The following is a 16,944-nucleotide window of genomic DNA, read 5'->3' as shown; positions in this document are numbered from 1 at the left end:
ATTCCTAATACCATTCGAAACGTACCCATGGCCCCATATTAAGTCCATAACGTTGTTCCTCCCATTCTCTCCAGAAAAGATCTCATAGACCAAGTGTAGAGAGGGAAAACCAAATGAGTGACATGGCTAAAACATAAATCTAACTAGAAAAAACTTCAGCACGTAAAATCATTCTGTCTGAACTGCAAGAAGATGAAAGGTGGGCCGATAATGGCATACAACATATTGAGTACGTTAAGCCACCACAACTCAAGCATACTACCAGATCATCATCATCACCACGTTCCACGAGACAATCCTCGAAATATTGCTCATTAAAGAGCGGATATCCAAGTATGCTCTCACCTCTTTTCATCAGGAGTTGCCCTCGTTTGGATTACTTCCCCAGAAGATGTGACCACAGTACTCCCAGTGGATAGCTTTAAGGGCAGGCTTGATAAATACTCACTCATGGATTACCATCCCCCTGTCTGAACAGTTGTGTTCAATGGATGACTCATGATTTACGACGGTTATCACTACTGAGTAACCAGTAACTCTTTTTTGTGTTTCATAGTAACATCTCCGTCCCCCTTTTAATCTCCCGATTTCGTCTTCACACACAATTCCAACTAAGCAAATTGTTTATTTATTCTTAAAAATCCATCTTTTAGTACTAGAATTATCAGCTTACTTTCTCATTTCAAGCAACAAACCTCCTGCTTGGTGGCGATATGATAACTGCTGGTATCCACAACCCCTAGTGTCTTGAGACGAACGCATTCACTTAAACTATAAGGTATACAAAGTGACAAAGAACTGAAGTGAATAAAATTAGTACAGTCGAGTGTCTGGACTACCTCCAATTGTTCATGACCAAATAGCTGGAATCGCATCAAAACAACAAGAAGCGAGCACAAAGAAATCAATTTACTTATGCAAGTTCATGAAAAAGATATTGGACACTCGCACTCGGTGTGAGATTCATCGAGTGACCAGTGACTTAAACGCATTACGCAAACAATTGGTTTCGGCCTCCTCAGTGATCATCTTGAAGAAATCGAAGCCTTGCAGGAAAATAAGCTTCAAGGATTAACATAAGTCCACCGACCTACTTTTATTGTAACTAAAGACTGAAGCGGCTAATTTGCCTTCTTCGTTACGGTGTATTGTCTCTTTAGGACTGCTGTCCCTAGTTGTTTTTGCCGTTCAGTTTAAGTTTTTAATTGTATCGACTTGATTAAATGTATCTCTGATTTGTCAGAAAATAGAATCCACCCTATCATTCCTGGATTTCGTTTCTTTACATGAGCATCATCCTCAGCCGCCGTTCATTCGTCTTGTCACTTATGTTCGGCAATTTCGCACGTCATAAAATGGATCTTTGATTTTCAGGAACAAAAATGAGTCAGTCGTTCCGTGCTTTTTGCCACAATTATGTCTGTAGTGTGTACCCAAGCTGCTTATTCTGCTCTTTGTAGGAATTCCGGGTAAAAATTCCAGTTCCGGGTAAATCTAGGGTATTTTGTATCTTCCCTAAATGTTCCAAAATTTATCGGTGTTATCTCGAAGTTGGGAGCTCTGGTCTTACTGTAATCCGACATCCATTTAGCTTAAACAGATTGATTTCTTCGTTCTTGTATTTTATTGGTGAGGTACAGTTCTAGATTATCAGTGGCGTATAGTAAGTATGTCGCAGTCGCTCTCAATACTTAAAGTAACTCATTCTCCAGGCTTTGGTCCTTATTGGCTGAACTAATCTGTTTAAGACCTGAGAAGTTATTGCTGAACAATAATAACCTAGAAATTACTAGAAGAGTTTCGGATTTTAATCGAGGAAGTGTCTGTTAGTGAAGGCAACCATACTATATTTTCAAGCAAAGATGCTCACCTACACAATGAAGTGTATATATTTAATTACTTGTACCAATATTTGTGTGTTCAAATAAGTAAATACACTTCATTGTGTCTATGTTCCGTGGTTTGAAGATTGTTTCTAATTGCTCTCAGTTTAGTATTCTCTTACCAGTTTTTTCTAAAGGATAGTATTAAATGGGTGTTCTATTGAAGCACGCAGTTGTAGGATCAAACTCCACGTTTAGTGGATAACAACCGTTGGTTTTCGATAGTAGTACTCTTAGTTAGAAATCATTTAATTAATAATACAATTCTGTCAGAGTAGAGGACTAAAAGAGCGCTCTCAAAAATTTTCGGGGATATCTCTGTGAGCTTCTTTTACGTGTTAAGCATGAAATAATGATGTAAGGTTAGTCTGAGCCAACGCTAAATCTGACGTTGTGAAGCAGTGATCTTATTAATTTGACCTACTAAAGGAGTTGCATCAGAATTGTTTGATATGGATATTTTTTAGCCTATTCGAAGTTTGTCATTCCGTGCTTTCTGTGAAATAATCAAGATGTTTGAATGTCCATTTAAGGCCATTTGGACCATAAGGTAACTCTCTAGTCTATCCTGTCAATAAAATGATTCTTAAATATTAACGTGAGAAAATTTTGATTAGTCATTCTCATATATCATGAATGTCACTTAAATTTAAGATGGTAAATTTATTTATCGTTAATTGAATAGTGTGGAATCATCTTCTAACCTCATAATCCTGAAAGCTTCTATTTTTTCCTCACTACTAATTTTTTGTTTCAAGTTACCCTTGATAATTTGAATTGGTTTTTTTTGTGACTAGGATAAAACACTGGACTAGTTACTTGTTGTAATTAAAGAAAGAATAATGTTCACCACTATTAAATCAAAACTATTGAAAGTAGACTGAATTCATGTCTGCTTTACTTATTTTGTCAATTGTAGTACTTGAATAAATTAGATTATTCAGTACTTAGCATATATTGAGCAATTACTTAATGTATATATGCGATTCATAACATAAATAGATTAGACCGCTTTTGATATAAAGGTGATTTATAACACAGAGAACGAAACTCCACCAACATTAGACTGCTCTAAATAAAAATTATTGTCAAGTTACTGAGTTATACAGTCTCTTCTTGCTAACATTTTCTTATGAATTACTATCATCCTTAATACTGTATATTTTCTAGAAAAGGTTCAATGCAAATTCGCAAAGTAATTTGTTACAGTCATGCACATATTCAACCGATTCTAGTCGCCAGTTCATTTCGCAATTTGTCGACTTCATCACAATTATTCAGAAACCAGCAGCAAAGATATCGTGAGGCTAAAGTAACTGTGAATGAAAAGTCGAAGAGTAGACGAGATGCTGCTCGTGAGCTATTGATGAAAACAAATAGGACGAAATGGGAGCAGGAAATGGCTAGATTAAATATTTTGAAAGGTCGAATTCCAACTTCCGATACTTATTTAATGTCTGAATTTGAGCCGAAAAAATACAGTTTGTCAGAAGCTGTTGAACTACTGCGTGAAAGTGCTCACCCGGATATGTATGATTGTATGGATAATCCAGTTCGAGTTAAGGTATGACATTTTTACAACCTTTTTGTATTTTAAGTTATGTCAAAATTCTTTTAAGAGCGATAAATATTATTGTGCGTAGACTACTTATTTGTGTTACAAACTATTTGAAACTTGGGACTAAGTATATGTCAAGCTATTCTCATAGCTTGGATTTCAATATCTAAACCATATTTTCACCTACAATGCTAACTAGCTAGTGTATTCGTAGAGACCGACTAACTGTCTGGTTTCGTATATCCAATGTTCCAACTAGACTATCTAGGTCAAGCTATTTTGGACCTAAATTCAGTTCTCATCAGGCCTTCAAGATAATGGGAACCATTAAAAAAAATGCTTCTCTTCACACAACATCTCTTATTTTGTCAGTAAAGTCTGTAGTTAGGCGAGGCTTTATTAACTTAATAACTTATAAATGTTACTGTAATTTAGAATATAAATTTCCTTTCATTGAGCCTTAATAAATTTTAAAATTGCCTGTAACTGACTGACTAATAAATATATATAGATTTATATTTTATATTAATCGAATCTATCTATGTATTTAATAAGAAGTCTGCTATCGAGTTCATTCTGAATATTGACTCAGTAATTTGGGTGTTCGACTGTCGGTCACTAAGTCATGGGTTCAAATCTCCTTCAATCGATTTCTGTTTGGGAAACCGGGTAGAATCATTGACCCTCGCACGTAAAGTGTAGCCCATATATAGAGGTCCTTGGGGTTTAAATTAACTTAATTTGATTAAACTGAAGTATTGACTTGCAATCTTTTGTATAATTTATACGGAAACAAACTTTGCCATTAGTGAGGGTGATTTTGTTCCTTTATACTGCAGTGATCACATATTCATTGTTATCATGTCATGTAAAGAATCCTAATTTTTCATTACAAGTTATTTCACCACATATCTTGCATAATCTGCGAAATACGAAGGGAGTTATTAGTTCTCATTATAATATCAGGTTTATACTTTAGTAACTTCCACATACATTATATAGATATTTTCCCAATCTGGGTACGTTAATGGCTTTATTGTGAAGTGTTAGGAATCTTTCATCCTAATATGTGTACATGCAATTTTTGTCTTTGTGTGAGATATATGTATTTTTATAGTCATGTTTTTTTCTATAAGAGGCCGATTATTTTCCAAATTGTTTCGAAGTTTCCAATCCTAGTAAACCAGCGTAGACAAAGAGTTAATGTATCTGTTTCATTACTAACGATTCTGAGTAACATCACCCAATGATAATAGCGCGGACCCCAAACACGCAGTCTGTACCTACTAACATGGCTCAGTTCAGCAGTCACTGATTTCATGGGTTGATGTCTCTTCTTGGTTTGGCCGCCCTTAGCTTTCTTCCAACCTGCTCCTACACCGGACAACATCGCTTGTCGATGTAGGCGGCGGTTTGATATCCTTAACAAACGTTCTAACCACCCCAGTTGATGAAGATTCACTACATCATCAACTGATTTACCATACTCGTCTAGTAAGTACTCTATGCCTGACCCCGACATTGCTTACTCGATGTTTCCGAAATACACGAGCAGTGCTTTGAAGGCACCCATGATCACACACTAATAAACTATTTCATCCATTTTGAATGGTTATGTTTCATACTCATAGAGTCGAACGGAGCGGGCTGCTGTATAGTAAACCAATTCTTCGTTTTACATACGGATATCTCACCTAGGCGAATCTATGCAAAGATTACGTCAAACACCAAACCCCCAGTGCCTATGAGACTACTCAGGATTTAAAAAGGTTGTACAAACTAGAACTTTTAATGTCAAAAAAGCTGTTTGTTGGATTATTATTATAAGCAGGAAGTAATAATAATCATAGACCATGGAAACAATAAATAAATGGGTTAATGCATGCTAAATATGTTTATAATAATCATGGTTCTCTCCCACGTGAAGTCAGTCAGTTAGGTCTCCTTGACAAAGTTTTACTTGAAGAGAGTCGTTTTATTCTACATATTATCTGCACATACAAACGTTAACATTTCATAAATTCCCTGACCGTTTTTCCCTAGTTTCACGAACAACCTTATAAGAATCGTTCGCTTATTTATTGGTCATTTATATACTCCGTCATTGTTCTCACAATAATAATCATTGGAATTCAAGGAAGGTGTATTCTGGAATATCATCGCTTTCTCAATGGATTTTGAGAATGAACTATGTTTTCTTGATCAAATTCACTTTCTATAATCAGTATCTTTTGTAAACTTTGTAGGTTGGTTTGCTGCTAAAACATCCCGAATGAGTACAAACTGCGTACCCAATTTAAAAATATATATAAACCTTTAATATAGTTGTATTTGTATTCTCATTATTCATACTATGATGGTAGATAAGTGCTTAAATCACATCACTCATCAACATCAGTTTTAGTAGGCAGGTGCGAATCTACATCCCAGATACATCAGTGTTTAAGCAATCAGTTCATATCACTGTGAAAGCGATCATGTGTAAATATCATAATTCAAAGTTGACTACGCGTAAGAAACCCCTACTCTTGACAACTGCGTTACATTACTTCCTTATTATACAGTAACAACCCAATAAGCTTTCCCCGTTTAAAATTGTGAATCTTGTGATTGTATTGTTTTCTGTATTTCATGGGGTTCACAAACACAGGTTACGCTCAATATGTGTACAAAGAAAAAGACAAGGTTCATTCCGAAATTTAATGGTAACCTCGTTCTACCGAATTTATTGGATTTCATGCCTGCTCATCGAGTATTGGCCATATGTCAAGTACGTTAAAGGAGAAACTCACATATAAAAGTAACTTATTCTGTTTTGTGTTGATATAAACCGGGGAGGGGGCATGAACAAAGTTTGGTCGTTAGGTGTTAATTTAATTGGAGAGTAAATTAATAATGGTTGATTTGCTCTCCAATCGTTTATTTGTTAAATGACCTATTCATTCAGCTAGTAGAAGTCTTGTCTTTGATCTCAAATAGAACCCCTAAATGTCCTGGTACGGCCGAGGGTGGAGAGAGTTAGCTCTTTCTCTCAAAATGCCCTCACATGGCCACACGTATACAGCCACTTCTAGGGGAGTCCTGTTCACTGTCTTCTCTCGTCAGGGGTGTTGCCTATAAAATTGAGAAGATGAAAAGCGAATATCCGACGATTTAACCAGGTTGGTGGATATGAAAGATTCACCTAAGAAAGTTAAAAAACCCTGATTCCAAACCAGTGGTGTATGTAGTTTACAGGATCCTGAGGGAACGAATGGTGTATAAACCTATTGTTGATGACCGGCTACCATGGGACTGCATCTCTTAACGTTGTTCGGCAACGTTGTGGATTAGACCTCTAGATGAAAGGCTCGGGGTGTGACCCCCTAGGGAAACTACCTGCTTCGGTGTGGGCGCCCGGGCAGTATCTCAGCCCTCACACAAATTGAATCATTTGTATGGCGCATATCTATTATTATTACCATTACTGTTACTTTTACTATCAGGATTCAGATGATCATGAAGCATATATAACTGCTGGCGCTTATGATGCTGGTGGATCATCACTTATCCAACGTATAAGTCAAGGTCACTACCATTGGAATGAATACGATACTGTTGTCGCTCATCAAAGTTGGGAAATTCAGGTGACGAAATTGCGACATATTTTAAGAGAAAGACTCCCAACAATAAAAAATGGTAAGAGTTTTCATCTTTCTTGTGACATAATTTCATCTATGATATGTTTAAACAGTTACCAGTGTTTGTTGTATTGTATTATCAAGCCTCTTGATAGGTCTGTGTGGGTTAAACATGTAATATATAGCAGTATTGTTTGAATAATATTTCTTAGAATAATAGGTGACACTATAATTTCCTGGCGACCTTGGGAATGTCCAGCTATTTACTAATGTTAAACGAGGGTTATAAATTAGTTTGAGGAGTGAAGATTAGGATTTGCAGTTGGACGTTAGGGTGAAAAATTAGAGTTAGGTTCTTTGTCACAAACTGACGTCAGCCATTATTCCAAAATTCTATTTAGCTATAAAGATGGGTGAATTTCTCGCCAAAATTAAAGACGTGCTATCTTAAATCTGATTTGTTCGTCCATAAATCATAGTCTTACCAATCAAACAACTGAGTAACTCTTAGAATCCTGAATTCGAAACACAATAAGATACTATTACTTATGACAATATGAGTAAATATATTTTACAAACCTCAATTCATGAGATCTGTAAGGTATTCATATGTGTTAAGATGCAATCGGAGAAAGAGTACTTATTGCAGTAATTACGTAACAATTATTTATGAGAAAACGTACGACAAATTAGGTAATTGTAGTTGTAGTATTTTAGTAGTAGAAATATCAGCGGCGGCCTTCAGTGGACCAATCAGAATTAAGATGACATCTCACATATTTTTGCGCGAAGTTGAAAGCTCATTGAGGGATAACTTCTATTTTTCGATGAATAAAGTGGAAATTGGCAATATTTAATTCGTAAAATGCTTGGAATTGATAAGAAATATCTATTATCCAACCAAATCCCAACTCCATTACACCAACCCAACTTAACTTTTTTTTCCTTTGCTGTAGAGAATAATTCGATTAATTAGGTCAAAGGTATTATTCCAATGTGATTTTATCGCTTTTCGCCGATGTTTCATAAATAAACTCTGTTTACTGATTGTCTGGTAACTTACTTCAAGGTTGTCAGTACAGAGTATACTCTTATCCAACAACAGAGGTGCGTCCTGTGTTCAAAAATGAATAACAATTGTCTGAGTTACTGAATATTAATCAGTAGTATAGTTATTACACAAAAGGAATGGAGATGGTAAAGGATCATAAACAGGTAACTATTGGGGAACAAACTTATCGATCGACTTTACTCAATTAATCTGTGGATTTAGTTAAACCACAGTTGTTTTCCTGAAAAGAACAAGAATGACAAGTTGACGAAGGTATAATTCTCCATTGACAGTTAAAAAAAAGGCTAAACATAGGCGTCGTTAACGAGAGCGTATGTTTCAGCCAAACTAGTCGTAGTGTGAATAACAATATGCTTCTTTGAGCATTTAAACATCGATGAGCATCTTTCTTATCTTACTTCCAATTTTCAGCATGATAACAGTGTTGAGACTGTTGAATTTCATTGGAATCATGAGTCGATCAATGTCAGACAACCATTGAGAACCTGACAGCACTGGAGGGTCGTTTCGTCCTATTATAGTGGTGGTCTAGCATTGATCAGTTCATGATTCCAATGAAATTATTTCCAACTGTTTGTATAAGCTTACGTGCATTTACCAAGGCAGTTAGATTGGTAAGGCTGAAAGAAAAGCCTAGCGTAGTATTCCACGAGGTCTTTAATTAATTAGAAGGAAATCCCTCTGCAATACAATTTCTAAGCATCTCGGTAACATAAGATAGCTTAAAGTGGTTCCGAATCTCGGTTGTGTATTATTGCTTGTGTTGGGTGTATGTAAGATTTGGTTTGGTGATGTGCAGTATAAGTTAGTATATGTGTGGGGTCCGGCCAACATAGTTGTGGGCGCAGTAGGTAGCGCGTTTGGCCACCAGAGGTGAGTTTGTTGGTAGCTAACTGGTGGGGGAGCCCACAAGCCCTATCCAGTCGACTGCTACCACAGTAGCTCAGCGCCAACCTGGCAAATAGAGGCTCCCTCTTCATTGCTCTCTCATTCTCTCTACCCTCCCTCACACACACAATACATTTATTCACACTGTGCTCAACCTTAATACACTCAATCCAGCCATTATCCCAATATAACACACGCATCACAATTGTTTCCACCTCCATCCATCCTTTCGTCCAGTCAGTCAATCAGTCCACGTCAATTCCACTTCAGTTTTACCCTCTACCCCATTGCATCAAACACTCGCTCGTTCGTTTCACGTACTCATCAAATCCTGCTTATCTCTTCACTCTACGATGACTACCTTCTCACTCATAGCATGCAGAAAGGATTGAATTGGTCGGTCAGCTGCAAGCTGTGCTATACCTGTTTTATTATGGCCAATAAATCTATCATACTACGAATCATTATCACCAGTGATATGTTGATTTTGCATCAATATTTTAGAAAAGGAATGAACATCCTCTAAAAATGGTCTATCAGTTTGTTGATTAGATTTGAACTGAGATACCGAATAGTTGTACTAGCTTTTCTTAACTGTAGTACGTGAAAATTGCTCGTTGAGTGAACGTTAAACTTTAGTGTTGGATTTTTGTGATAAATTAGTGAATATTGAGTGAAAAGATTTCGACATAAATTTACGTTGTTGAAGTATCCAGCACCGTAGCTGCCACCTTGATTTACGAGATAGTGGGGTTGACCTATCATGATGAGCCTATCAAGTTGTATTGGTTGGAATATTTGTTTGGCCCAACCATGCCTGACAGGTCGATTGAATAGCGTCAAGGCTAAAAGTACTAAGCATTAGGTCCAGAGACGAAGTCTTATTGCTGACTGTACAACGATGTGACAGCAGTACGATGTTTTCTTCATATAATCAGCATCTGTAACAACACTAATTTGTCACAATGGAATGAATGAGTCAGAAGAGGTCATCGTTTTCACATCTCACCTTGGCTCACAGATATCCGTCGCCTGTTTTAAGACTTTTAAAGCACTGATCTAACGCATCATGAACCGCTCGTAAAAGTCCATGTGTGACCTGCATCACGCAGTTGTCTCTTCGGCTTAGTAGTCACTCTGTTAAATCATCAAGATCACAACTAATTCAGTTTCCTTTTCAAGGTAACTCAAGAGGATAAATTCTTCTGCCATGTGGGCGACCGGACAGTGACATTTACCCTCATACTCCTAACAGCACTCGAGATCATTGACTGATCACCACGGCAACCTGTTCGGCTCAATAAATTTTAACATCAGTGATTCAGTAGTTAAGATGTCTGACTTTCACTCATTAGTCCTCAATTTCCAACTTCACTCCATTTTGATTTAGGCAGTTTCCATTTTCAATCAGGAAAAGTTTTTATTTGTCGTCAAGCATCCAATAAGTTGACTTTCTTATTAAAGAAAAATCTTTATTCATGTATATATATGTATATAGGTAGATTAGGTGATGATGTAATGAAACTGATTTCAATCCATTCGCGTAGTACTCAACTGGAATCAACTTCTATTGATGGAGTTCCTGAAATCGGATTACTGGATATAATTTTGGGTCAGGTATTAACCTACTTCATAATCATAATATTATTATTATTAAACTATTTTTGTAAACTCACATAACAATCCCTTATGATGTCATATTATATGAGATCAACACCAGCCGAGGATGTGTGCTATTGCATGGATTTTAATTTTAATGAAGTTATGAATCTTCATTAACGGATGTAATTAAAATATGTGTAGCATTTTCCTAATATCAGCCTGTATCTATACATAATGTTAACTGTGCTGTAGTGAATAGGCTGAAAAAACGACAGAGGCGGCCAAACTAAAGTTAATGTGATCAATCTATGAACTTCACTGACTCCTAATATGAATCATGTTGGTTCTGGTCTATTGGAAAAATAGTTGAAAATCCTTAGGTGATTTGGTTCAATATTAGTTGTAGCATGTTGTGTAACAGATCGTTTTTCTCTTTTTGTCTATCCATCCAGAGTTTCAATATTATTCTACGCTTCTTATTTCTTGAATGTACCATGAAGTACCATTGAAATTCAGAGAGCACTACACATGTGTTTCATCATAGTGCAAGGCTTCTAGGCACTGGGCATCCACGACCCTATCTGGGATCAAAATGAGGACCTTTAGGTTTAGAAAATCTCTTGAGTACGTTTCAAGCATCCACTAACAACTGTTAAAGTTTAGTTTGCGTAATTATTAGGCCCCAAATGCCCTGGTACGGCCGAGAGTGGACAGAGTTCGCTCTCCCTCTCGAAATATTTTCGCATGGCCACGCGTATATAGCCTCTGACAGGGAAGTCCTACTCACTGCCTTCTTGCACCACGGGTGTTATTTACGAAATTGAGAGGACGAAAATCGAATGTCCTGCGCTTCAACCGGGTTGGTGGACACAGAAAGTACACCTAGGAGAGTTGGAAAACCCTGATTCCAAACCAATGGTGCACATGGGCTCCAGTATCCTGAAGGAACAAATGGCGTATGAATCAATTATTGGTCACCGGCTACGATGGGACTGCATCTCCTCACAATGCTCCACTGCTCTACATTCTCGTGGAGTTTACAGGAAGGTTAATGTGTTTTCGCTGTTATTGATTTACACATTCTGAGTACTGAGTTTCATTGTTTTATGTATTTCTTCTCTTTGAATATCAACGGTCTACTTTTTAAATCCTTCATTGATTATTCTAGCTCTCATGGGATTTTAATCGACTAGAAGAGAATTTACGTAGTTATTTGGAATGTATTGAATCACAAAAGTCATCTAGAGTTATAAGTAAGGGATGAATAGACTTGATTGTTTTATCTTGTGTTTTCTATTCAATGTAAAAAGATAAATTTAATTATTTTCATAGTTTATAGAGCCCTCCTTGATACTCAATTATTTCATATTGAGGAGTTCCACAATAGGACGAGGTGGCCGTCAAGTGCTTCCAGGTTTTCCATGGTGGTCTAGCTTCAACTGATTCATGATTTCAACTATAATATTTGATATTAGTTGGGATTCGTCAACAAGAGATTTATCTGTATCATGCATATTTCTCATATTCAAATGTCTAGCTTGGTTAGTCATTTGATAGATCTCATAATATTATTACTTACTAAAGACAATGAACGTTGGTAAATACTAAACATCTATTTTGGCCTAGTTTAAGATTTCTCCGGCTAATGAAGTAAGCAATCAACCTTCATCGACTGAAATGGTTGGCATATATACTACGCATCCTCAACCACTGCCTACTTCCATATGGTATGTTTGCTGGTGTAAAAGTAGGTTGAAGGAAGGCTAGAGGCGAGTAAAGCAAAATGTAACATCAGTCCATGAGATCATTGATAATTGAACAGAGTTAAGCTATCTGGTTGGGCTCTGCGCCATTATTGTAACCAATGGTTAAAAACGTTGGATGATATGTGATCAGTCAGTCAGTCAGCTACAACGTAGGACCAGACACACATATGCATCGATCCAAGTTGCCAAACCTCGTTAGCACAACAAGATGAATACTGGATTCATAGAAGTAGTTAATTTAGTGGTGGTATTACATATAAAAGAAAGATTGTATATAAGAATATAGTACAGGAAAAAAGACAGATATGAAGCAATTTTAATCTCAAGGTTTAAGGGAAGATAAAGAGTGTATACACCTACGCCATTGTGATCGATTCTGAACCATGTCACTCAGAGTCTGCAACCATTGGTTACGACAGTCACGCGGACCCCAACCAAGTAGTCTGCATCTACCAACATGGCTCAGACTAAAAGTTAGTGATTTCAAGGACTGATGCCATGTTTTGGCTTGGCCGCCCCTAACTCTCTTCCAACCATCCTCAATACTAGTCAACATAGCACGTCGTGGTAATCGGTGTTCAGGTAAAACCTGACGAATAGTGAATATGTGGTCGATACAGCCACGACCAGGCCTGAAGCCAGCCTGATTTTCTCGTGTTTGCAGTTCACGAGTCTTAGTTAGGTGCCTGGTAATCATTGAGGCTAGTATTTTAGATGCTATATTAGTCAAACTAATCCCTCTATGATTATCACAGGATGATTTTGACCTTTTCTTATGTATTGGGACAATCCGTGATTGCGACCAGTCTTGTGGGATTAAGTCTAACTCCCGGATATATGATGTAGTAGCTAGAAACCACTACATATACGTTCTACTTTCTAGTTTGTCTTGTGATTGACTACTTCAAGACTTATTCCATAGCATGAAATCAATGCAATAAAGTAAACATTGCCTTTTGATTTTTCGTTTTAACTAAACTCTCTATTTCCATTAAAAGATCCAATATTAAGTGAGATGAACAATTTATTATCAATCCATATAATTGACCTGAAAATATCGTTAAAATTCATTATATTAGCCATTTAACTTCCCAGATACCTTAGAGATGTATTCGACAACAGTTTCACTTTAGTTTTTAACATCAGAACCGCGTGGATACATCCTGAATAAAATCAATCAAATTGTATGATATGTCATGGCTACATGATATGGTGGATGAGATGCAAGTGTAGATGAGGTATTTTGAGTCATCATTTACATATTGTTATCTGGATCTACATAGCCTCTTATAAACATTTATAAACTGTCAGCCAATTAGATATAATCAACATAATACCTGGCACAAACGTGTGTTGAGCTCAGTCGCCATACCACATGACAAAATGAATAACCAAGGGATTGAAGTAGTAATAATGGAAAAACAGACTAAACAGGGAGAACATGGTTGGAGAAGATGGAATAAAAATTTGAACGTGTAGGAATACTGGGATTCAAGATGTAGAGTAAAATAAGGAGTGAATGGGTCTGTATCGTTATGACTGATCCAAAGCCATAATGCATAAATCTTAACTCTACCGATCGCGGTCGTTGCTGACATTTCGATCAAGTAATCTTTATCTTCCTGTGAACATCATTGAAAGTTGACGACTCCAGTGACAATTCAATATTAACTTCAACCTAATTATTAATTCTCAAGTAAAAGAGTCTGTATAGTGTTTATGTATTTCTTTGATACTCCTTTCAATCATAAACATTGTCAATAAACCTCTCGGTCAATGGAGTCGAATGATGCCTTAAAGTTATGAGATACAACAACCTCTAACTTCTTACATGAATTATAATGAAGTAGTGAAACTTGATCAGTTGAGATGGCTGGGACACGTGTTACGTATAGCCAACCACCAACTGCCCCAATGTGCAATGTTTTATGGTGTAGGAGTAGGTTGGAAGAAAGCTAGGGACGGCCAGACCAAAACGTGGCACAAATTCATGAGGTTACTGACAAGTGGACTGAGAAAAGCTGTTAGGTGTAGACTACGTGGTTGGGATCCCCGAGATGATAGCAATCGATGGTTAGAGACCTTGAATGACATGGCTCAAAATCGTTCGCAATGACGAAGGTGCATCCACTTATTGTGTTCTACCAAATTCTAATCTTCTGAATTCTTCATGTCTCTATCTTTTTTCTCTTTTCAAATTTATTTCACTGGATTATACTCCTTGAATAACATCTTCAAACCCTAATCTTTCGGATTACTGCTTATAGTTTTACTACTACCACTATGGGATTTGAATCGACAATTGCATCTCTGTGCTATTGCGGTATGGCAACTCGAACTGGTGTACGTACGTACGAAGTTCTACGTTGTGACTGACTGACTGACTATTATTCCGCTTTTAGGCATTCAAGTGTCTGACACATTCTTTGTAATATTCGTGTGCATAACTGCGTGTGCATAGTGATCGATTCGAATCATAAATCCTATGCAAATAACACTATCCTAATTTTGTAAATATATATGTATATATATATATATACTTCACTTGTGTTTCTGTGAAAGATTAATATCATTACTGTATGTGTTTTTTGTTTTTACGGAAAAAAAACCCTTCTACAGATGATTTCATCCAAACAGGTGAAATTCATTGTCCACCGACTGGTGAACGCTTTATTTTAGATATTTCTCAATATTATTCTCTTGATGACAAATCTAAAAGCCAACAACTCGTAAATGAAGATGTTGATGAGGGCGAAGATGATAATGCGATTGATGTGATTAGTACACAAGTGGAAAAACAACAAAATAGAGAAGAACTTCATATTTGAATGATGCGACCTCTTGTTATAACTAACTAACTAACTAACACCTAGTGTATATGTACATATTATTGTTAAAATAAACTATTTTCCAATTGTGTTTAGTTTCTTTTTTCTTAAAGGCTATTTAAAGAGCCAACATGATGTCCCCGAATGCCCTGGTACGGCCGAGAGTAGGGTAGAGTCCGCTTTCCCTTTAGAAATACTCTCACATGGCCACGCGTATATAACCTCTGCCAGCGAAGTCCCACTCATTGCCTTCTCGCACCACGGGTGTCGTTTACAAAATTGAGAGGACAAAAAGCGAATGTGCGGCGCTTTAACCGGGTTGGTGGGCACTCTCCGTGTCCACCCAGGGGAGTTGGGAAACCCTCATTCCAAACCAATGGTGCATATGAACTCCAGGATCCTGAGGGAATAAATGGCGTATGAATCAATCGTTGGTAACCGGTTACCATGGGACCGCATCCTCTCACGATGCTCCACTGTCTTGTGGATCAGACCTTTAGGTCAAAGGTTCCGGGTGTGGCCCCCTAAGAAAACCACCTGCTTCAGTTTGGACACCTGGGCAGTATCACAGTTCTCATACAAATCAAATGAGATTTGTGTGGCGCATATATATCTGGTGCCCGTTTGTACCAATATTTATATGTTTAAATAAATAACTAAATTTCATTATCTGGAAATTTTTCTAGAGATGTTTAAGTTTTCATTGAAAGGGCTACCCATACAAACTTTTTAAGAGTTACAGTATGAGTGATCAAATTTGACTTAAACCTATTCAGGTTTTATTGAATGTTAAACAGATCACTTACAATCGCATAAATCCGTGAATATAATAAACAGTTACAAATGAAAAGGCTGATTATCAAGTGTATCTTGTTACATAAAATTAACCAATCAAACTGAATAATAATGATGCATATATATCTTCAATGTACTACTACATAATATAAACAGAGACTTCAGTAGAGTTATTTGATACCTATACATTCAATTGAACTGACCACAGACAGTTATATTCAACTACACTAAGCATAAGAGAATATCTTACATTGTATAATTAATTACATTTACTAACTGCTTTTTACTTGTACGAACGAATTATTCTACTCGTGTAACCTACTTTTTAATTGAACGGTTAGATAATTGAGTTAAGTAAATCATATGATCGAGACCCCGAATGCCCTAGTACGGCCGAGAGCGAGGCGAGTCCGCTCTCCCTCTCGAGATGTTCTCGCATGGCCACGCGTATGTAGCCTCTGACAGGGAAGTCCTACTCACTGCATTCTCGTGGCACCGGTGTTGTTTATGAAAATGAGAGGATGAAAAGCGAATGTCCGGCGCTTTAATCGGGTTCGCGAACACGGAAAATTCACCTAGGGGAGTTGGAAAACCCTGATTCCAAACCAATTGTGCACATGGGCTTTAGTATCCTGAAGGAACAAATGGTGTATGAATCAATCGTTCGTGACCGACTACCATGGGACTGCATCTCCTTACGATGCTCCACTGCCTTGTGGATCAGATCTTTAGGTCAAAGGCTGGTGGTGTGGCTCCGTACGAAAACTACCTGCTTCAGTTTGGACACCTGGGCAGTATCACAGCCCTCACATAAATGAAATGAAATTTGTGTGGCGCATATGAACCTGGTGCTTTCTTTGTACCAATATTTATGTGTTTAAATAATAATAATAATAGTCACAGTGATCGACTTAGCACATTGACTAAATTTC

General features: G+C 37.1%; 1 protein-coding gene across 1 annotated transcript; it reads left to right on the top strand.

The window, feature by feature from the left end:
• Window positions 1–1,194: 1,194 nt before the first annotated feature.
• Window positions 1,195–15,301, top strand: Smp_001960 (putative 50s ribosomal protein L1). Its single transcript, XM_018797934.1, has 6 exons — window positions 1,195–3,447; window positions 6,092–6,211; window positions 6,927–7,119; window positions 10,520–10,638; window positions 11,792–11,876; window positions 15,009–15,301. The coding sequence occupies exons 1-6, from the start codon at window positions 3,064–3,066 to the stop codon at window positions 15,215–15,217; spliced, it is 1,110 nt and encodes a 369-aa protein (XP_018652925.1). The 5' UTR covers window positions 1,195–3,063; the 3' UTR covers window positions 15,218–15,301.
• Window positions 15,302–16,944: the final 1,643 nt, after the last annotated feature.

The sequence above is a fragment of the Schistosoma mansoni genome, chromosome 6, assembly GCF_000237925.1.
Source record: "Schistosoma mansoni strain Puerto Rico chromosome 6, complete genome".
NCBI classification, from domain to species: domain Eukaryota; kingdom Metazoa; phylum Platyhelminthes; class Trematoda; order Strigeidida; family Schistosomatidae; genus Schistosoma; species Schistosoma mansoni.
The sequence above is the reverse complement of the archived record's forward strand: the minus strand, read 5'-3'. Positions and strand labels throughout refer to the sequence as shown.

Excerpts from the sequence above, each read along its gene's own strand:
- Smp_001960 (XM_018797934.1), top strand. The coding sequence starts at position 3,064 with ATGCAAATTCGCAAAGTAATTTGTTACAGTCATGCACATATTCAACCG. Across the intron at positions 3,448-6,091 it reads ATAATCCAGTTCGAGTTAAG|GTTACGCTCAATATGTGTAC; the intron begins GTATGACATTTT and ends TCACAAACACAG. Across the intron at positions 10,639-11,791 it reads TGGATATAATTTTGGGTCAG|CTCTCATGGGATTTTAATCG; the intron begins GTATTAACCTAC and ends TGATTATTCTAG.